Raw genomic sequence first — 23226 nt, forward strand, 5'->3', positions numbered from 1 at the left:
AGTGGACACAGGACAGCACCCCAACAAAGAATGATCTGGTCCAAATGTTAATAGGGCCAATGTGGAGAAAGCCTGGTCTCTACCTAAACTCAGACAGGGAAACAAAACACAATGCCTCCGTCACTACATTGTCAACTCCGGTCTTCACAAAACGCCTTCCTCCACAAAAAAGCTGACTGTGACCCCTCTGGTCTTGGATGTTGCTGGGAATATGACTTTCAAATTATTTCACGGCTATGAGTTATATGACTTTCTACTCTCTCACTTTAAAAAGAGAAAACAATCTTTTTTTAAAGAAATCAAAATCTGACAAGCAAGGGAAGCTTTTCTGTTCTCTAGTATATGGAGTAGATCATGTCTCGTCTCAATGGCACCTTCTCCTGCTCAGAGGAGAAGCGCTGAGTCTTTGGGAGGAAGGAAATCCACCAGGATAGCAGAAAGGGAGTTCACTTTTTTCCTCCAAGCGGGCTGTATTTGAAATCCAGGTCATCTGCAGCATGGGTAGGCTGGGCACCCTAGCAGAAGGACCCCTCACTCTGAATCCAGACAGCAAGGTCTGTGCTGGGGGCACTCGATGAAAGGTGCATCCTAGGGACAGCGGGGACCTGAGACACCGAGCCTGGGGGCTTCAGTACATAACAGGTGTGGGAGGCGCTAAAGGGCTGGGTAGGAAACATGTTTCATATTGGATGTGCCCAAATTCCCAGGCCTGAGGGTGAGTGAGCTCTGGAGAAGATAAGTGAGCAAAAAACACCTATCCTGGCAAAATAGATTAAAAGAGTTCCTAGGTCAGGCTGAGAAAAATCCCAACATAAGGGAGTTGACCCTTTTTTCTCCTATTCAAACATGTGGTGACAAAGCAAAAATTAGCTCAGGCTGAGAAAGTAAAAATCTGCAAATGCGGATACAAACGCAGACAGAGCCAGCTGCGAAATGAACCGGAAATAGCATTTCTCCCAAGCACACACACTACAGCTGGAAAGGGTCCTAACAACCCCTTTGCTGAGCGATGACTGCTTTCTTACTCTCTGAGAAAGTCTGTCCTCTAAGACCACAGACTATCAGAAACTTTGCTTTTTTATACTGTATTAGTAAGAATGAAATGTTTCACCCTTGGCTGAAAGAAACAAATCACTGTGACACAGAGAAGCCTTGAATCCCCACACAAGTGCAGGGCCTCATGTAAGGGGTTCTGGACACAGCCCTGCACGTCTATCTTAACTTGGTGGTGGTCCAGCTCACAGAGAGACCTGATGTGGCCCGACTCACACAGCCCTGTTTTGCTTGGGGCCTATCAAAACACTGCTGCTTCGTCTACATTTCACTCACTTCCATTTCTCCTCCAAATCTGTAACTGCTCAGTTTTCTTTTGTTTGGTGCGATGCGCCACAGGTCCTCCTGGGCAGTCTCCTCGTTGCAATGAGCCCATAAACTTGACTTTGTCAGACTAGCCTACTTTGTCCCTGGCGCTCTTGGGCTGACTGGGCTGGGGCTGTGGCTAGAAAGAACAAGGGTCTGTCGAGCCCCACAGAGCAACCACTGCCGACCCTCCAGAAATCTGAAATAAGCTCGAGGGTCAACAAATGTGTTCTTTTCTTCCCTGTGACTGTGAACTTGGGAAAGGAGACCCGTGGCTACTACGCTGCTTTTACAAGACTCTGTTAGATAGACAGCCTGGTAAATTGAAACCATTTCTAATTCTCCACCTGCCCAACCACCACTGTTGCCAGTGCCCACTGAGTCCATGGCACTTTCCCGGACTGGATGGTGGGGATGTCAGGTAGAAGACACAGCCCCTGCCGCGAGGGACCAATGATAGCCACAGGGCACTATGTGTCACCAGCACAGGGGACAACTCCTAAGAAGCAAGTCAAGGGACAAAGTGATCAGAAAGGTGGTACAAGTGTCTGGTGATAACGTGAGGGGAGGTTAAACAGAGAAAGTTTAGCCTTTGTCCCCCCAGCCATCATTTATTCAGAAGCCTGACCTGCCTTTGTACAAATTCTGTCAAGGACTATTTTTTTCCCCAACCCACCTGCTCAGCTGGTCCTCTGCATCTCTAAGACTGAACTGTTTGTTCAAGAAGATGCTAAATAATCATTTCTCTGGGCTATTTCTCTATCCCACCGAGGCCACAAATCATCTGCATCAACTGGAGTAAGAAAGAGGGGAACTCCAGATGTGGGGAGCTGGAAATACCTCAGAGCACTTCGTTGATGAATATTTGAACAGTTTTCCTCTTGTTATGAAAATTATGGCAATCTGCTCCCCAGCCCACATTTCCGATGACTCTCAGTATCATAAAAGCTTCACTGGGGGAGGGGAGATGATGTTAGTTGTTTAAATAAATCCTGATCAGCTGAGTTTCACTTTCCCTCAGAAGATATCAATCCACATGAACATTTTTTGAATCATCATAACTTACTCGTGACGTGAGGTTGTATTTGAGCGCGCTAAGGAGACAGCTATGCGGGAAGGGGCGTCTCTCCTCTGTACCGCTGGGCAAGTTCCGTTACGGGTGTGACTTCCATCCAGAAGGAAGGAGGCTGTGTTGTTCCCAAGCTCCGAGTCATTTCTAAAAGTGGGTCAGCACTCTCTGTCCCTCCACCTGAACTTGGGTGTTGCATCAAAATCCAGAAGCAGCGAAAGGTTCCACCAAATGGAAGGGGCTTTCTAGTGGACTAGGGCGCCTCGTGGAAATCATGGGAGAACCATTACCCCAGAATTTGCTCTTTACAATGAAAGCCAGAGAGTGTATGAGGGGTGAGATTAAACTGCAGCAATTCTTACTCTGGGTCCATGAAAACACGTCTGTCAATAAATATCTCTCGAGTCTTCACTGACAGCGATAATTCTTCCCGACCTACCACCCGCTTACACACATATTTATATCCATGGCATCTGTGCCAAATGACATCTTCTCATATTCCTAACTCAGCTGTTCGCATCTTCCTTTTGTCTCTCCCATCGGCTGTTCAATTCTTTGAATGCAGAAAGCTTTCACTCTGAATTGTAAAGCTTTCGGAATTGAATCAGAGAGTGAAGATGCTGGCAGAAACCTGAGGACTTCACTCTAGTACAACCCTCTGACTTCACAGACAAGGCAGACCACAAAGAGCACAAGGCCAGAGAAATAAAATTACTTGCCCAAGGTCACACAGCTAGCTAATAAGAGAGCTAGTCCTAGAATCTGTGCTTCCTAACTCTTAGCCAAAACACACCACCCAGCCCTGTAAAACCACTCTTTATTAACAACTCATCCCCACTCTGTGATGCATCTACAGATGGACATAGTTCATAGATACTTGTAGGAGTGAACAAGGCTTGGGCTAGACTCAGGATCCTCCCACATGCTCAAGGGAGCTGAGCATGATGAACTGTGTTAAAATCCAGGTCCAGGAAGCCCATCTTAGATCCCAGAATTACTTTCAAACTATGCTGCCCAATATGGTGGCCCCCTAGGCACATGTGGCTATTGGGCACTCAAAATGTGGCTAGGCCAAGTAGAGGCGTGGCCTACGTGGAAAATACACGCTGGGTTGTGAAGACTCATATGAAAAGAGAATGAAAATATCTCATTTAATAATTTTATATGGGTTACATGTTGAAGGGAGAATATTTTGGATATACTGAGTTAAATAAAGTATATTTAAATTAAGTTCACCTGTTTCTTTTTTTTTTTTTTTAAACCTGTTTCTTTTCTGGTTTTTAATGTGGCTACCAGGAAGTGTAAAATCTTGTATGTGGTTCACATAGTATTTCTACTGGCCAGCTCTGCTATAAAACACCTTCCACCCGCACCACCTAATCCTGCCAAAAAAGACTTGAGTCTCCTGCCTGCAGACATTACAGAGGGTAAAAAAAATATATCACGGATGTGCTCTTATCCTAAGGTCAGTTCTTGAGGCCTGAGGATTGATTGGTCACTTAAGCATGCCCTGCAGACTGTCCTGTTTTGTGCCACAACCTTACAAGTGACACTCAAGTCCCCCCTGCTTAGTCTCCCCCAAAAGCAACTCACCGGTCACCCAAGGTACTATTTACTCTGCAGAGAGAGGAACAATCTATAGGGAATTTCTCTTTCACTTCTCTTGAAACTCTTTTCCATTAAAAAAATTTCTCTGTTTCTCAGATTATTATTTCCGCAAACAAGAGAGAGGTTGGTGAAGGCCACTGATTGTCACATGTCACAAGGACACCCTGTCCCAGGGACTCCATTCCAATTACCTTGGAGGTTTGATGCGTCTTCCCCGTCTCCTGCCCATCCCCCACTCCACCCATCCCAGCAAACTTGCCTAATAACCCGGATCATTTAGAAACCTGTCAACAGCCAGAACTACAGAATGAGCAGTTGAATGGAAGGAAGGATAGGCTACTGTCCAGCAAGAGGAAATGTTATCAGAAGAGGTTTAACTGTGAATTCTTGAAAAAAAAATTTCAGGCCGCTTCAAGAATCTTGACGGTTTTAGCGTCTAAAGGTAGGTTTAAGCATGCAAAACCTACAACCCGCGTGAATAAATGCGGGGCCAGTTTGGCTTTGGGAACATCTAGAAACTCAGAGCCCTCCCTGAAGGGTGGGCCCTTGACCGGAGCGGCAGCAGCACCTGGGAATTTGTTAGAAAAGCAACATTTCAGGCCCCACCCCAGACCTGCTGACTCAGAAATTCTGGACGTGAGGCCCAGCTCTCCAGGTGATTCTGGGACACACTCGAGTTTGAGAACTGCTGGATCAGAGCCTTAGACTAGTGCGCTTCCTGCCTATTAGCCACGGTCTGATTGTACCATTAACAGACTGAAGGCATGCAAACCTCATCCGAACCTTAAACATTAAGACAGAGCTCTAGCGGCTGCATCTATAACATCCGTGAACGTATTTATCTAAACCACCATCTTGGGCTTGGCAAGTCCCATAAATTCATTTTTTAATGCCTAAGGCAGTATCCTTTATTTGCTCTCAAAACTACCTGTTTTGCACTGCAAAAGGAGTTCCTGGTATATTTTTCTGCAACAAAAAGAATAAATCTATGCTTGCTCTTATATTAGTCATAATTACATATGTATGATATATCTTCTCTCAACCTTTGGCTTTCCAAACTAGATTAGTAGTCTGTCCACATTATCCTCAGGTAAAAAGGTAAAATCCCTAGAAGGAACTGAAGCACTTATTTCTGACTAGAGCACGTTCAGAACATTCCAGTGATTGGAAGAATGACTAAAGGAATTGGAGAGTTGCCAGATTTAGCAAATACAAACACAGGATGCCCAGTTACATCTGAATTTCAGATAAACAGCCAATATTGCATGGGACATACTAAAAACAAAAAAAAAATTATTCATTGTTTATCTGAAATTCAAATGTAACTGGGCATTCTGTATTATCTGGCTACTCTAGAATGGGGAATACTGACCTGTGGGAAGGTTTGGGGGAGACAACTGTCCTCAAATACTTAAAGGACTGCTAGGAGAAAAATGGGCTGATATCAATATAGACCCAGAGACTAGAGCCCATGGGTAAAAATTACAGGAAGAGCCTATCCGGCTCAACAGAAGAAAGACATTTGTAACTATAGGAATTCAAGTAGAGATGTGCTGAGGAGAGTGGCAGGTTAAGTCAAGATTTGGGAGTGTCTGCTGAGTGGTTAGGCTAAAAGATAAAGCCTCTCTGATTTGAAGGCCTATGAATCCCTAAATTGCTTGAGTTGCCATCATCTAGAATCTTCCTGCCCCGTGAACTATGCAAACTGCTCTGGGCATACACGGATAAGCCCTGGCTCTGTGCGTGGGTGAGAAACAAATGGCAAGAAAGGATCCTGGACTTCCTTGGTGGAGCAGTGGTTAAGAACCCGCCTGCTAATGCAGGAGACACGGGTTCGAGCCCTGGACTGGGAAGATCCCACATGCCATGGAGCAACGAAGCCCATGCGCCACAACTACTGAGCCTGTGCTCTAGATCCCGTGAGCCACAACTACTGAAGCCTGTGCACATAGAGCCTGTGCTCCGCAACAAGAGAAGCTACTGCAATGAGAAGCCCACGCACCGCAATGAAGAGTAGCCCCTGCTCGCCGCAACTAAAGAAAGCCCACGCGCAGCAACGCGGCCATAAATAAATTTATTTTTTTTTAAAAAGGCATCTTGGGCTTCCCTGGTGGCGCAGTGGTTGAGAGTCCGCCTGCCGATGCAGGGGACACGGGTTCGTGCCCCGGTCCGGGAGGATCCCACGTGCCGCGGAGCGGCTGGGCCCGTGAGCCACGGCCGCTGGGCCTGAGCGTCCGGAGCCTGTGCTCTGCAGCGGGAGAGGCTGCAGCAGTGAGAGGCCCGCGTACAGCAAAAAAAAAAAAAAAAAAGGCATCTTGTTCCATCGAGGAACTTGTGCCCGTCCTACTGGTAGAGCCTAATGAAACATATTTGTGTGCATTTTTTCCCCATGTGCTTTAAAAAAGCCATTAAGATTATGTAAGGATTTTTCAAAAGCAGATACACAAGGAAACTCACCCTTTGTCCTGCTGTCCATTTCTGTTTTTGACGAGTCTGGAGTTGCTGCAGTCGGAGGTAACTTCTTGCCAATAGTCTGAGGGGAAAAAAGATGATCTTTACTCATTAAGATGATTCTCACCATCAAGCAAAGGAATAAAAAAGATCAAGATCATGATGACGAAATGCTTCCAACTGGTCCTAAAAACCTCATACTTAAGTTTTGGTATTGCTCTGTGTATTGGCTGCCATTCTTCCATTAGGCCTGGACCTCAGTGACAGACAGGTGGGAAAACCAAGTTAAAAAGGCTTTATCCTCGTAGGCAACTCCGTATCTCTTATTCCCATTCTTCCTTGGTTCTTATTAGAAGGTTGATTACTTTCAGCAGAGAAAACAGGGACATTTCCCCTCGGTTTATGAGAAGCTGACTCAATCTATGGCCCAGAGGAGGTGTTCAAAGTGTCTGCAGCTTGGAAGGAAGGGCAGGAAGAGGGAAGGCACAAAAGGACAGAAGGAAGGAAGGGATGGAAGGATAGAGGGCCAGAAGGACAGACAGGTGATGGGCAGGTGGAAGGACAGGCAGAAGTCAGAGTGTCCAGGGCAACTGTGCCTTGTCGTGTCTCCTTCTAGCCATCTGAAAGCCAACTTGCTCCAAAGGCGGAACAAGCAGGGCGGCAGCTCCCTTCCTTCCCACCAGCCTTTTAACCCTCTAGGGCTTTGAAAAAGGCCAATGCTGCAGACCCGAGGCATCTATTTAGTAGTTAAAAAAGAAAAGAGGGGCTTCCCTGGTGGCGCAGTGGTTGGGAGTCCACCTGCCGATGCAGGTGACACGGGTTCGTGCCCCGGTCCGGGAGGATCCCACGTGCCGCGGAGCGCCTGGGCCCGTGAGCCATGGCCGCTGAGCCTGCACGTCCAGAGCTTGTGCTCCGCAATGGGAGAGGCCACAGCAGTGAGAGGCCCGCGTACCGCACAAAAAAAAAAAAAAAAAAAGAAAAAGAAAAGAAAAGAGTCTGTTTTGAGTTCATTTTCTTCTTTTCATTCACAACTAATTCTATTATCATCCATTATTTATGAACCATCCATAGAAAAGACTGGATATTGTCTCTAACTAAAGATATTCCCCCAAACACAGGCAATTCAGCCGCTCAAAGCAACAAAAATGAAAAACGAGACGAGCAGCAAAATGATGGTTCCAAAGGTGAGGTCTGTCCCCACTCCTGTCCTTGGCCATCACGCTTGTGTGATGGTGATTAACGCCCGAGGAAAACGTCGACTGATACCAGGGAAACAGCTCTCAGAACCAAGCAGCTGCATGAACCTCCCCAACAATGAGGAGTTTCCCCAGTGAGAATTTCGGCCACTGGCAAAACCAAACATATCTGCTCCTTGAACACAGGAAGGGGAATGAACTGCATGGTTGACATACTGGCACGGTGGAATTTTTCTTCAAATACGACTGAACCACCACAGTTTTTAATTTGAAAAAGCTCTTCATGCTTCAAATGTTGAAACTAACATTAAATATGAATAAATCACAGAAAGAGTGTAAGATAAATCTAATCCTCAGCCCTTAGTGAATTTTTAAAAACATTTGTGACAGAAAGCCTTTACATTTTACACGGTGACATTTTTATTTAGTGCTGCAGGGCTTTCTATATTGGATAAAAAATGAAAACCAAAATACTATGCCACTTCTCAACCGCCACTAAATACTCAAGCTAATAACATTGTGTGATTCCGAGGAAACATCAAGGAGGAAAAAAGCTTGTTGTTATTTGGCCATAAGGTCACATTTGATGAACAACTGTTCTTAGAATCATCTTGAAAAATCAGGAATTGACAGTAAAAACAGATGCACTCATAGTGTCATTCGCATTCCTGCTCACACTTCCAACAGCATCTCCATCACTCTCTTTGTTTTTCCCTTTTGCGGACCAGAATAAAGCATCCCTGCTGTTAACACATTAGGAAGAAGAAAACAAAAACGATTAATCCTTTAGTTATTGCTGACAGTAGAGAGAGGAAATCAGGAAAATACAGCGGTAAGCACTATGTCCAATCCTGACTTTGCTTCCATTCCTGAAAAAAAAAAATCAGACATCCAATGGTTTGGGCCTTAAGCCAGATGCCTTCCTTTAGAGAAACTTTCACAGGTTGTGTATTGTTACGACACCCCCTTACTTGGTAACAAAAGGAAGTGCTGCCCTCCATCTCTGATGTCCTGGTTTACCAGTGCGTCCAAGCTAACAGACATCAAGAAAGGCCACCAGCTAAATATACTTACTTCTGAGCAGAAAGACATAAGAAAGCAAAGCTTACTCTATTATTTTTTTCTTGCTATTTCAGAAAACACAGCACACTGGTCTCTGTGTGGATCCCAGCATCGGGGTGGGGGGTGGTGAAGCTGATATTGCACTCACCTTCTGGGGATGCTAGGCCTTAACTCCTTCCTTCTTCCTCACGGGCCTTGAGGAAGGTCTAGAGTAAGGCCAGTTCCTCCCTTCTCTGCCTGGTCTTCCAGGCGTCCCAGAGATGAGAGCTGTTCAGGTGTCTCTCTCTTCTCTAGGACCCAGACCTAGAGAAGTATGGTTCCCAGACCTGCGGCACTAGCCTCACCTGGGAACTCTGTTAGGAAGTCAGATTCCCAGGGCCCACCCCAGCCTTTCTCAATCGGCAACTCTGGGGATGGTGTCCAGCAGCTTCTGTCTGAACACACCCTCCAGGGGATCCTGGTGTACGTTCAAGTTTGAGAACCACCAACCTAGATGTAGGAGGGATTCCATTAGCATTAACCAAATCCCTTTTCTGGGATGAACAACTCGGGCGCCTATTCTCATACCTAGACAAATTATAAAACATCTTTTTCACTCTTCTTCCTCTCTTCTCTACCTCCTTCCACTAAATGCCTTCCCCCTTCTCTATTCTCACTGGCATAAGAACTTGGCATTGCTACTGAATGAGTCGGTTCAGAGAGGCAATGAAGTTTGGTAGAGCAGACAATGTGACAATATCACTGAGGGAGAAGGAGGGGGAGCATAGGTGGCCATGAGACCCTTCACTGAAGGAGTACTGAAAGGGTGGATGGATGGATGGATGGATGGACGGATGGACGAATGGGCGGTAAGACCGCTTTGAACCAAAAATGGAAGACCGTATCTAGCCTCTCGGGGCTCCGACTACCGTGAAGCCCAAGTGGGCAGATCCCCATGGCTGTGTCGACCTTCAGGGACAGCCAAGCCCTCCCTGCTGCTCCTCTGTGGTGCTTCCCTTTACTGGCATTTGGGGTGGGACATTTCTTGCCCCTGCCCGCTAATAGCCTGTAGTGCTCCTTCCTCACTGCATCCACCCCAAACACCCTACCCCTTTCCAAACATCCCATCTGAGAAGCTCCATCCCTTGCCCTTCCTCTAAATATAAGAACGAAGACAAAGGTAGTGAATTACTGCGTTCTCACCAGGCTTCCAGCTTCCCCTACCTCTGAAAACATGTTTGGTCCATTGGGCTAAATGTGAAGAGAATCCCCAGCTTTTAAAGGGCATGCATCATGAGAGCAATGCCAAGTTCCAGTACACACATAGGTCCTACATAGCTGAAGGTCAGCCACAGTGCAGGCCTACATGGACGGACAAATTGGGGAATCACATCCCTGCATCTCTCATCCACCTTGCAGGCAGTAAAGAAGGATGCTAGGCTTGCAGCGGCTATTGGAAGAGCATTCGGGATCTCCACTTGCGGCTTCCTTGGCAGAGCTCAGAGTTCCTGCCTTCCTGGGTGTCACAAAGAAGGTGTTATCCAGGACAAGCACGGGCCACGCACTTAGGAGCTGTGTTGATGCCGCTCAGGACACAGCTCTTTCACCTCCTAAGAGATCTGCAAACAGGCCCATTTTACCGCATGCCTTCGACGGAGGGACTCTTGGCCTCTGCTCCACAGCTCAGCCCAGCATGTCCTCTTCTACTCCATGCCGTGGCTAAACACTTCCTGGGACCCACATCCGCGATACTCTGCTCTGATTGCCCCCCAACTCAGAGGCTGCTGCTTGATCTGGGAGTGGATGTACATATGGAGCTGAAATGTATGAAATGTATGTATGAAATCTATGGAGCTGAAAGCTCTACAGACTATTACTATCAACCCACTTCAGCACACAGTAATCACCAAGCTGGTGTCAACTTTTGTCTCTCCTACCACACCCTAATCCCCATTTAAAACCTGATTTTTAAAAATTAATAATTCAAAAAATTCTTCCCTTTGAATATGTAATACCAGAAGTCCCTCTCCTGTTAGCTCTCTCGACAAAAGTACTAAGTAAAGTTTTGGGGGGTTTTGTGTACAGTAGGGGCATCATATATACTCCTAGCTCTGTAAGATCTGATAACACAGCCTCAGGACAGATAACCCACACATGATTTCAGTCAGTAGAGCTAGTAATTTTTTTTCTTTTCTGTGCCAAAATGAAGAAGCTAATGCTCGTAGGAAAGACAATCACTGGATTGTACTCCAGTGGAATCCAGTTTCCTAATGACTAATATATCTGTTTCTCTTCGCAACTGCTGGAGTGTGAGACCAGGATCCTGCTCAAACCAAGTGCAAAATCACTCCTCTGACTTTATTCTAATTCAGATGCAAACTCCTTTGAGTGTAAAAAAGTTTCCAGTTATAGGACAATGCTAATAAGGAGGAGAAAGTTTACATCCTATCTCTGAAAGTCTCTTCTCCAGTAATACTACAGAAAACTCTGAAATCACAAAGGCAACCAGGTTTGCTGGGTAGGGGGAGGAGCGAGAGAGCTCCTTGCATCCTAGCAGTTGGTGAAGCCCCCCTGTTGGTAGACCAGGCCTTCTGACGCCTATTCTAGAAGAGGGTGATCTTCTGAGAAGCTAAACGGAGACATCACTCAAGTGCTTACACAAAGCCAAACACAAGACATGACTTTTCAAAAAGCTGGTAAAGTACAAGATAAAGGATGGCTCTCTGAAGGCACGACTTTGACTACATTAGTATCTGACAGTACCTTCCCTTTCTGTCCAGTACAGATTTGTTAAATACCCGCTCGATGTGAGACAGCAAAGCAGATGGAAAGGCAAGAGGACACTGAACATCACTGCACACACTGAAACAACAATTTGCTGGGTTCTCCAGAGTGGTGTTTTGAGGGGTGCCCAACCATTCAGCATGGTTATCCCAAATCCCGGTCAATATACAGGAAACAGAGAGATACAGGCTATGGGAAAGAGCGATGAGAAGAGAAACAAAACAGTAACTGTATATGACCATATCCACAACCTTTCAGCTTTCCTTTTCCACCACAAATCAGAGAGCTATACAAACTGCTATTAAAACTCCCCGCCAACTTTTTATATTTATTCTTACATGCTCCTTTCATGAACATCTATGACTGATGGTATTATGAAAAGTCTGCTTGGTGCTCAGCAGGGAGCGGTACAAGCAGGGCAGAAGCCCCTTATGTAGCCAGCTCCTGTCTGAGCCAGAAGAGAACTAGTACAAAAGAGTGTCCATACAATGGAGTGCCTGCGTACTTCTAATGGAAGGCTTTTCTACTCGCTGGGAAATTTACATTAGCAATTGTCAATTCACCCGCCTTTGGCTGGCCCAGCTTAAACGACTTGCTATCGACAGAAGATATGCCAGAGTAAAATGCAACTCCAAATTCTAATCAAATGCATGGTCCAGTGAAAGAAAAAATATATTTGTAGCTCCATTCTATGGACAGAGGTTACCTCTGCAATACCTCACATACCACTGTGTTAATTCTGACGTCTCCAAAGGGCCATGCTTCATATAAGTAAGTCTCCTTTGAACTCGGCTATAAGAAAAGGTAAAATGTAAAAAGTTGTCTTCTGATTATGAAGTGGGGCTTAAGACTTAGTTATTCATATAATGTTTATTTCCCTGGTTGTCTTGAAATGTTAGTGATAAGTCAAGTTACATTAAACCTCCTTGCCCAACCAGAGTTAAAGACCTTGTCAGATTCACAGCTGCTTTAGAAGTATTTGTTAGCTGTATTCCACTTAGAAGTTTAACGGTTTTTCTCCTCCTTTCTCTTCAGAAACAGTGCACTCCTTGAGGGTAGGACCTAGATGTTAATTATTCTCTTATCTCCACAAAGTGAAGGGTTAGGAAATGTTTGTTGAGTGGAGCCAGGAATTTGGGGGCACCATCCCCTCACCCTTTGCCCTACCATGAGCATCCTACCACATCACAACAGGTAAATGAAGGGAGCTGTCCTCCTTGACAAACCAGACTCCTCTTGGAGCCCCACTGTTTGTCACTGTCATGTATCAGCTCTTCCAGCCTGATCTCTGGTGACAGCACATTGTCCAGGATGTCTTCCTAGACCTCTATGGCCCCTGCCTTACCCCACTGTTCTCATGCACATGACCCCGACCTCCGATTAATTATTAGTTGCCATAAAGAAGAATCCAATCTCAGCCATGTTTCTGGTGAACCTTTGTCTGCCTATGATGTCCAAATACTCTTCATAGCCTGCTCCCTCACATTTTCTCAAGTTCTTATTATGATCAAAGGACCCTCACTTGGAGGGGTCATTATCATCCAGGTATGTGTACACACACACACACACACACACACACACTCCCAAGATGTTCCACCAACCAACCAACTAAATACCAAAACACCTAATGCCACAATCTGGTAAGTTTGGGAAACACAGGATGCTTGGTCTAATCCTTGCATAATAGCATATTAAAGGCTCTGAGAAGTCCTGCAGTTGCAGGTTAATTTTATCCTTAACATTTTCTCAGTGTTTTCTAAACTTATCCGCACACAGAAATCCTACTTCTTATGATACCTATCGACACATCACGAGAATGAGCAGTCCACAGAAGAGGTGGGCGAAGGGCACCACTTCTGCTTCATAAATTCTCTTGGCTCGTCCTCTCTGGCTCCTAGACTCACAATGTGGAACCCACCACTGACTACTCTCTTACTGCACCTTCCCATATCAAACCCACCACCCAGTCCCTGCTTTCAGTTTCATCTCTTCCTCTTTGACCCCAGCCTATGGGCTTTGTTACTAACACAGGAACTATTTCCACAGTTTTCTAGACGAGGATCCTATTCTCCAATTCAAGCCACTTCATTAGCTCTCCTGTAGACCCAACTTTTAATCACCCTCCACCATCACCCCTTACCATATCTATTTCAAAACACTCAGAACATATACTGCTTCTCAATGGCTATTCATGTAATTCCCAAAGCCCTGAAGACTTTCGAGGGTTTACTTCTGATTGCTGCAACTTGGCAGATCTCTCAATGGCTGGCATCTTTCTCTTGTGCTCTTTTTTTTTTTTTTTTTTTTGTGGTATGCGGGCCTCCCTCTGTTGTGGCCTCTCCCGTTGCGGAGCACAGGCTCCGGACGCGCAGGCTCAGCGGCCACGGCTCACGGGCCCAGCCGCTCCGCGGCATGTGGGATCCTCCCAGACCGGGGCGCAAACCCGGTTCCCCTGCATCGGCAGGCGGACGCGCAACCACTGCGCCACCAGGGAAGCCCCTCTTGTGCTCTTAAGATGAATAGCCAACTTTGACTATAAGACACCTATTTCCATCTTAGATGCTTCCATTAGATCTTCTAGGGTTTACTCTTTCTATCTGTCCAGTAGATACTTCAGTATCTATCATTTTACTGAACATGTATATATGAAGTCTGTTTTATATTTGTATATTAAACACACATGCACACTCTGACACGTGTGCCTCAGCAGAAAGATGTACCTAAGAATTTGAGCCCATTTCTAGAATTTACCATGCACTTTAACTTCTGCCAGGATCTGATCATTTGGTTTACTTGTTTGCTTTTTGAATACCTCAGGAGACCATGTCCTAAAAAGCTGGAAAGAACCATCCAACGTATGCATTCACAGGAGGAATAGGATTTTCTCTTTGTCAAAGCAAAATAACTTTTTGAAGGTGTAGTAGGGGCTTCCACTTGTGCTGGGGAAATGCAGTGCTGAAGGAGGAGTCAAAACCTACTTAAGTGCTCAGTGAGGTGGAGGATGTACATTCAGACAACATTAAAATCATAGAAGGCAGCTCTCCAAACGTCTGACAGTATATGAAAATGCTGTTTCTATTTTCCCCCCACTGTTCCCAAGGGAGGAGCCTGCATGCTATTTTGTTGTCGGATCATCTTATTCACAGAGGGATCATCTTATTCACAGAGGATAAACAAGCCAGAGTAAATTTCCATTTCATATACTACTTCGGCAAAACACAGTTCGCCAGTACGCTTTCAAAACACTATTTTCTGCTGTTACGACAGATAAAAGGAAATCTCAAGCCTTTCTTCTACCAGAGGATTAGTTTTATCTTTTGATTAATAATGCCTTCCTTTTAGATGCATTTGGAGAATTTAAGAAGGGTGTGGGTAAGGAAGAGAGAAGGATGGTATGGGAGCAGGGAATACCATGGGGCCAGGCTGAGTTCTGTTCATCCAGTGCTTTAACATGAAACTGGCTGTACATACACGGACCAAGTCCTAGTTTTCTAAAAAAGTAGTTGTATGAATTCAATTAACATACAAAGATCCTTTCCAGCTCTACAATATTTTGACTTACTCAATCCCAACACGGTCCAGGCTATTCCCCTTACCTGGGATGGCACCTTCTCCTGCAGTATATTTGAATCCCATCTCACCTTTAAGGTGCAACTAAAGTCCAGCTAGCTAAATGTTTTCTACTGACATGCAGCCCACGTTTGATCATGACATTTTTCTGTGTATGAGATACTTGAGGGCAAAGCCACGTTTATTCAGTTTTCCTTTCTGCATTTAAAGTGAAGGCTTGCCTCAACCACTCTTCCTCTGTCCTTCCCTTCCTTCCTTCCTTCCTTCCTTTCTTTCACTCACTCACTCACTCATTCATTTATTCAGCATTCTTTTCTAGAACTGCCAGGAGCCATGATCTATGCTGGAAGCTGCATATACAAAGATGAGATGGGCAGAGTCCTGGATATCAAATGAGTTCAAAATTTAGCAGTGGGGACAGATTAATTAACAAAGCATCACAGTCCAAGGGATAAACGCTACAATAAAAGTGTGCATAGAAAAGAGAAAAGGAGCCATTAACAAGTCTACATGGGGAAATAAGCCTCACAGCAATGATGCAGCTTGAGTTAAATTCTGAAGAATTAGTAGGAATTTGCCAGGTAGAAAATGGTAGAGAGAGTATTCGAGCTAAAGAAAAGCAGGAGCGAAGGTGAGAATGTAAGCAGGGAATGGGGGCTTCGCAGCACAGAACGGGGCCAATGGAAGGGGGGATCCTGTAGGTGGGGTGAAAGGAGGAAGAGCTGCTTGGGCCAGGAGGTCAGCAAGGTAAATGGAAGCCAATGTTACCGTTTGTGCTTTATCTTAAAGGCAACTGGTAGTTAGCAGAGGTGTGGCATGATCACATTTGTGACTTTAAGACCAATAATCTGGTGGCATTGGGACGAATAAAGAAGAAAGGAAAGGGCATGTGAAAGTCAAGGAGATAATTAATTAGGAGGCTGATGCAATGATCCAACTGAGGCAGTGAAACTAAGGATGTGGAAGAGAGGCTGGAGAAACACGTAGACTGCCAGCCTGTCCATATTCCACAATCATGACAGGGATAAATCAGTGACTGTAAATTAGTGTGAATATAGATGGAAAAATACCCAAACTCTGTTATGTTCTTGAGTCAACATATATGTATTCTACAGAGGTATTGAGTGCCAATGGTGTACAAAGAACATTAAGTTCAGACCCTGACCAGAGAGGCAAAAGAGCTAAATAGGCTCAGGGAAGCATCATGGAAAATCTATCCTAATGAGAAGAATCACAGTGGATGTGTTTCTCAGGTCGCTGATGCTGGTGCGGTGACATTAGTGAAAAAATTGTAGGCCTGTGATAGTTTTGAACAGTTAGCTTACTGTTAAAACACCAATCAATCTACCATTTGAAAACAAAAACATTTTTTTTTAAACAGAGGCACATAAGAAGCTCTGGACACGTACGAAAAAGCATCTTTCTAATCTGACAAATTTCAAGTAAACCGTTTAGTCAAATATGTCTCCAAAAATGTCTTAAGCTAGAGACAAAAATGGGAAATTTCTTTTCCCCAAAAGAAATTTCCAGAGAAGATTTTCTCTGCTTCAGAGTAAGGAAAGGAAATGAAACAGCTTCAATCAGAAAAGAGGTAATACTTGGAGCAATGCTTTGTTGCTTGGTTTTTTTTTTTTTTTTTTTTTTTTTTTTGTGGTACGCGGGCCTCTCACTGTTGTGGCCTCTCCCGTCGCGGAGCACAGGCTCCGGACGCGCAGGCCCAGCGGCCATGGCTCACGGGCCCAGCCGCTCCGCGGCATGTGGGATCCTCCCGGACCGGGACACGACCGCGTGTCCCCTGCATCGGCAGGCGGACTCTCAACCACTGCGCCACCAGGGAAGCCCGATTGTTGCTTGGTTTTCAAGTAAAACTGCTACTTAAAAGGCTAGGGCATACAATGGAATATTATCCAGCCTTAAAAAAGAAGGAAATTCGGACACATGGTATATAGCATGGATGAACCCTGAGGACATTACGCTAAGTGAAGTAAGTCAGTCACAAAAGGGCAATACTATATGATTCCTCCCATATGAGACACCCAGAGTAGTAGAAATCACAGAGACACAAAGTAGAATACTGACTGTCAGGGGCTGGGGCAGGAGGAATGGGAAGTTGACGGGTACAGAGTTTCAGTTTTACAAGATGAGAGGAGTTCTAGAGACAGATGGTGGTGATGGCTGTGTAACAACGTGAGCGTATTTAATGTCACTGAATTGTACACTGAACAATGGTTAAAATGGTAAATTTTATGTTATGTATATCTTACCACAATTTTTAAAAAGGCTTAGGGTATACTCCTCTTTCCCTACAAGCCTCTCTTTATGTAGGAATATTGACTAAAATGTCAAAAAATTGCTCACGAGGCTCTGATACCCTGCTCTGTAATATTCAACCACAAAAGCTCTGTAATATTCAACCACAAAACAATCAGGGGGTGCAGACAGCATGTAATGAGGTGAGTTAGAGAACAAACCCATCTTTGTCCAGAAACTCACCTCAGTCTTACGGGAAACACTCCTTACACTTCTAGGAAAGATAACCTACTGATCCCATATAGACAATCTCTAAATCTGGCTAATGCTAAATAGCTCTGGCTTTAATCCTGTATGACTCATTCTTTACTTTCATCAACTGTTCCAGACTCCCAAAGAACAACACTTATTCCTTTTTTGAATCAACCGGACTCCCCAATTTTATAGAAGAATGGAAGAGAAAACAACATCAAAGGTTAAAGACTCAATGATATTATCTTTATATTTTATTTTTATTAGAAAGAACAAGTTAACATCATGCACTTATGCAAAACAGGGACTTCCAAAGTACACTCAGAGGTCAGGTACACATTACTTACATCTTCTAGACGTCCAGTGGAATACTTAGAAAGATGACCCCAGGGTGCTCCAAGAATGGAGATTCTCAAAAAGAGATCAAATTGAACTCAGGGTACTTCAATGACTAGTCACTAAGATATTTAACAATGAGGGGTGAACCCAAATTGTGTGCCTTCCATAAAAATATCCTAGATGCCAACTGTTGGAATTCTCTCTCACCTCCCCCTACTCCTACTGAACTTGCTTTGAATCTCGAGAACAGCACTCACCACCCTTTGCCTTGTGAATATGGCTACTTACGTATGTGTCTGTTTCACCGACGGGGACTTTAAATGCTGCAGGAGGGCAAAGGCAGTGTCTTGGTAATCTCTGTATTCTTTGATGTGCCTTGCACACTAGAGGTACTAAATATTCATAATTTACTGCAGTCAACAATAAATTCAACATTCAACCAAAACATTTAGATTTATGGGGAAAGTACTGTGTGCAATGCATTTTCTAGGCACGAGTGATATAACAATGGAACAAATCAACCTGTTTCCTCTTTCACGACAGCATCTGGCGGTCAGAGAGAATTAGTATTGAGTAGGAATTCGCCTCTAAGATCAGACTTACCAGCTATGTGATCCTGGGCAAGTTACTTAACCTCTCTAGACCTCAGTTTCCTTGCCTGAAATGGAGATAATAGGTACCTCATAGATTTTGCTAGGAAGATTAAATGGAAAAAACGTATATAAAGTGCTTAACCATTACTACTGTTATTGAATTTTACCAAATAAAAACAATCATCATAATGCCTCTTTATGAATCTAGCTACAAAGAATGACTGTTTCAATTATGACATCTTTTAAAAACAGCAGGTTAACTGTCACTCCTTTGCTTGGGGACCGGAGAGCATGAAGCAACTTTTACAAGACAGTCGCACAGCAGAGACTGGCTCAGAGGAAAGTGATAATTCTGAAAAAAGATCAAGGAAGAAAAGCAACAGCCATCGCCATACAGTTGCTGCTCAGGAGGCAAGGCAGACAAAACAAAGAAAAGAGGAGAAACGACAAGGCCCAGAGCCGACAACCCACAGAGCTTTCAGGTCAATAAAGCTTCGGTTAAGGTGGCACTCAACAGTCAGTGGCCGGAAGACCGTTCCAGAAGCCCCTCAAGTACGAGCCCATGCCGACTGCTTCTGGCCACGTCCAAACTGCTATCTACTGTTAACGATGGAAAAACAACAAGGCGTGTGTCTGGGGAAAACGGCCTGCTGTCAGAGAACAGAAAGCCTTTTACTGAGCATTTTGATACTCAGGAGCAAACGCACCACCACAGAAAATCACCCCACGCCATCTTTTACAAAGATTGGCATCCATTCAATAATGGATGAAGAAATCCTAAATTGCTCGGCCAAACAGATACTCCTCCCAGGCAGTTCAGGAATCGGGGCCAAATGAGACCATAAACTCACGTGATACAGATTTCTAAAGCCACTAGTGGAAATTACTGACGGACACTTAGACGTGAAAAGCTGGATTCACAGGCCTCTACCTGGAAGGGGCCAAGACTTCCTGCCAAAGGCTGCTCTTAAAGGCTTCTTTCAATACCAGCAAGGAAGGGACAACTGGAATTCTGTTTGGATCCTACAGGTAGTACATTAAATTCAACAAACCTTGAGGAATGCCTACTGCTACACAGCCCACAAGGCAAAAGGGCTTTCCCACGTTATTTTTATCTTTACATTTTCAAGAAAGTGTCGTGTTCTCGGCTATAATATTGGAGATTTAAACGCAGCGTTGACAGGAGTCAATGCAACCACCAGATTCCAGATCTCCCAGATCCTCTAGGTATCTAGAGCCTCAAAACGGAACATTCCACAGCCTTCTGAAGAAATGTCTACTGAAAGTTTGTAATGACATGGGAAATTATATATAATGCTGAGTGGAAAAAAATACACAATTATGTGTGTGAAAAAAATTATGCGTGTGGTATGATCTCAACCGGTTAAAAATGTATGGCAAAAGGAGTGAAAGTAAATATGAAAAAATGTCAACAGTGTAGGCCCCGGGGTGATTCAATTATAGTGCTTTTTACTTTCTTTTATATTTTTCAACTTTCCAGTGTTTCTACAAACCAGTGATTACTTTTACAATCAAAGTTTTAAGAAAGTAGCACACACTAACATAGGTGGAAAGGATGGCCCACCTCTTCACATTATTAACGCCTTTCTTCACGTCTGACTTGATTTGCAATACCTCCTAACTAGAAATCACATGCAGCTTCCATTAGCGTGTCATTATATTTCCTTTTCCAAGTCATTAGTAAGGATGTTAAGAACATCAGATGTAAAATGGGTCATGATGGTAACTCACAAGATACCACCCATACATATAGAGCATTCCTGGTCATTTATCATCACACTTTACTTACAGTTATTCATCAGTTCATATCCTCAGTGATTAAGTGGATGATAATAAAGTCATCTTCAACTAATGTTTTTCCAAATAAAGTATTGAGTCATTTTATCAAATGTTTTCAAAGTCAAAAAATATATTTCCTGCTCTTCTAATTAAACCCATGAATTCCTATTCATACATGTGAAGGGGACTGAAAAAGGAGTTGAATTTACTTTGTAACTGTTTTTACATGAGTCCTCATTTCCCAGTATGTGAAGAAGTACTGGTTTAAGGGGTGTGACCTATCTGTGCAGGGCCCACAGCTTAACTGTTCTCAGTTTTCTACCAGTTCTCTAGTTCTTCACAAGCAAAAACTTTTTTAAACACAAACCAAAGGAATTATTACAGTTTCTCAAATGGGACAAAAACCAAGTGTGATGAGAACCAGGCCCCCCATATTTTGAGGTCCACTTAATGTGAACATACTTTGATTTTTGCTGCCTTTCCAAAATCAAGCCTGACTTTTTAAAAAATGGGATTCAAAGGCTTCCCTAGTGGCACAGTGGTTAAGAATTGCCTGCCAATGCAGGGGACACGGGTTTGAGCCCAGGTCCGGGAAGATCCCACATGCTGCGGAGCAACTAAGCCCGCTCGCCACAACTACTGAGCCTGCGTTCTAGAGCCGGCTCGCCATAACTACTGAGCCCACGCGCCAGAACTACTGAAGCCCACGCACCTAGAGCCCGTGCTCTGCAACAAGAGAAGCCACTGCAGTGAGAAGCCTGTGCACCGCAACGAGGAGTGGCCCTCGCTTGCTGCAACTAAGAGAAAGCCCGCGACAGCAACAAAGACCCAACACAGACATAAATGAATGAATGAATGAATAAATAAATAAAAATAAATTAAAAAAAATTTTAAATGGGATTCATGTTTGGGGTGTGGACAGATTGAATAAGTGCACTTTTAAGAGGAACCTTTTTGTAGAAGAACTTCTGGCCTATTGGAGCAAAAATTCAGTTCAGTCTGTGCTTGGCTGCCATTTATGTTCATTCATTCTTTCATTCATTTATTCTAACTTTAGTTTCGTAGCAAGTGTCTGGAGGAAAAAGAGTTCTCTTAAAGCTATAAATTCTCTTCAGGATGCCTGATGGGTTTTAGGCAAAGCACTTCTTCACCATATGAACAAATGGTATGTCTTTTCACTACTCACTTGGCATGGTCTCTCTTTCCTGTACTGAAATATTCCCTCATTCTCTTCGCCTTTCTCTGTAACATATACAAAGACTCCAAACCACACAAAATAGAGGGGAAGAAAACCCTCATTTAAAAAACAAAACATGAAATCACCTATTTTAATCATGTGTTTCCTTAAGTGGCACTTTTTGTGGTTATATGTTATTTTCTAAAGGCATATTTTGGTTTTTTATGGGGGCGTGGGGAAGACAATATGCACAGAAAATATCCCAATTGATGCATTTTCTGGTCTTAAGAAATCCCTTGCCCTTTTCTATTACAATGGAGAACGTTCATTTCAGTGCTCTCCACGTTTGAGTTCCCGAGAGCAGCAATCCCTCTTTGTGCCTTCCACAAAGATGCGCTATAGACTCAGCACAGGGAAAACAATACAGATTCATGGAAGATGGTGACGAAGAAGGACAGAGACCAGTGATGGTACTTCTGGAGTTTATAACCCATTCCCTACTCCTGAGTTATTATACTTAATCTATTTCAGACAGTTGGGTTTCAGATGGCCATCTACAGGGGCTTTCAGGGAAAGATTTCCACACCCTTCCCATCACAGGACAAGGAAGAATTTATCAGTGCTCACTATTGGCTACTTCTCCCTTATTCCCAGGCTGGCACCATGTCTCAAATTAAAGGGGGCTCCCCTTTTTTCAGCCATCAATGGGACCAGAGAACGGTCAACCATCAACCCCAACATAATTCTTCACCTCCTCCTCAACTCTGTTTAGCCTTCTCTCTTTGCCACAGTGACCATCACTGTTCCACACTCCCGACCAGTCACCTGAGCTCTAGCTTCTTGACCATCTTCATTCATTGCCTCTGTCATCGCCTCTTAGAGTACCCCTGCCTCTTTCTAGTCATTCAGTTTCATGACAAGATGATCAACCCATGTTAGATTTTCGTTTCACATAGAATTTCTAGACTAATGTCAGGGTTGGGCTACCCACGAACACACTGCTCTCTAGCCCCATAAAACCACTTCTACTACTTGGAAACTGTGATGCCTCCCTGACCTGGCTATATCTCTTTTGGTTTCTCAAGACCTCTTGTCATCTCTTATCTGGACTGCTTTTCTCGTCTCCTGCCTAATGACCTATGACTGAAGGCTCTAGTCAGAAAAACCTGGAGTTGTTTGAGCTCTTGGGCAATGAATACAAAAACTACACCAAAATGTCAGAGATGCTATAACCCTTGACTGTAAGCACAGTAAGGTCACCCATCAATTACACTCTGCTCACCGCTATACTGCAAATTGACAATGTGACATGCATCGCTTAGGCAGATTACTTCCATGCATTGGCATAGACTTACCAGCTTTGTAATGTTTCAGCCTCTTCTGAGTCAAAAATAGCAGTATCTGTATTCACGTCACTTGAAAAAACAGGACTCTAAATTTTGAACAAGTCTATTTTCTCTGCTTCTAACAACACCTGAATGCAGAGGGGATACTGGGGTTTGAAGCAAAAGAAACTAAATCTAAAATTGAGGGCTTCCCTGGTGGCGCAGTGGTTGAGAGTCCGCCTGCCGATGCAGGGGACACGGGCTCGTGCCCCGGTCCGGGAAGATCTCACATGCCACGGTAAATAAATAAATAAATAAATAAATAAATAAATAAATAAATAAATAAATAAATAAATAAATAAATAAATAAATAAATAAATAAATAAATAAATAAATAAATAAATAAATAAAA

At 44.0% G+C, this 23226-nt stretch overlaps 1 protein-coding gene across 9 annotated transcripts in view; it reads right to left on the reverse strand.

Annotated features, from left to right (window-relative positions):
* Positions 1–23226, reverse strand: part of SH3KBP1 (SH3 domain containing kinase binding protein 1) — a 346648-nt gene that overhangs the window by 102140 nt on the left and 221282 nt on the right. For all 9 annotated transcript variants that reach the window (XM_024115253.2, XM_028482479.2, XM_028482476.2 and 6 more), the window contains one exon: positions 6494–6569. In XM_024115253.2, coding sequence (XP_023971021.1) covers positions 6494–6569 — 76 coding nt within the window. The remainder of the gene's footprint in view (positions 1–6493; positions 6570–23226) is intronic.

Source organism: Physeter macrocephalus, chromosome 21 (assembly GCF_002837175.3).
Source record: "Physeter macrocephalus isolate SW-GA chromosome 21, ASM283717v5, whole genome shotgun sequence".
NCBI classification, from domain to species: domain Eukaryota; kingdom Metazoa; phylum Chordata; class Mammalia; order Artiodactyla; family Physeteridae; genus Physeter; species Physeter macrocephalus.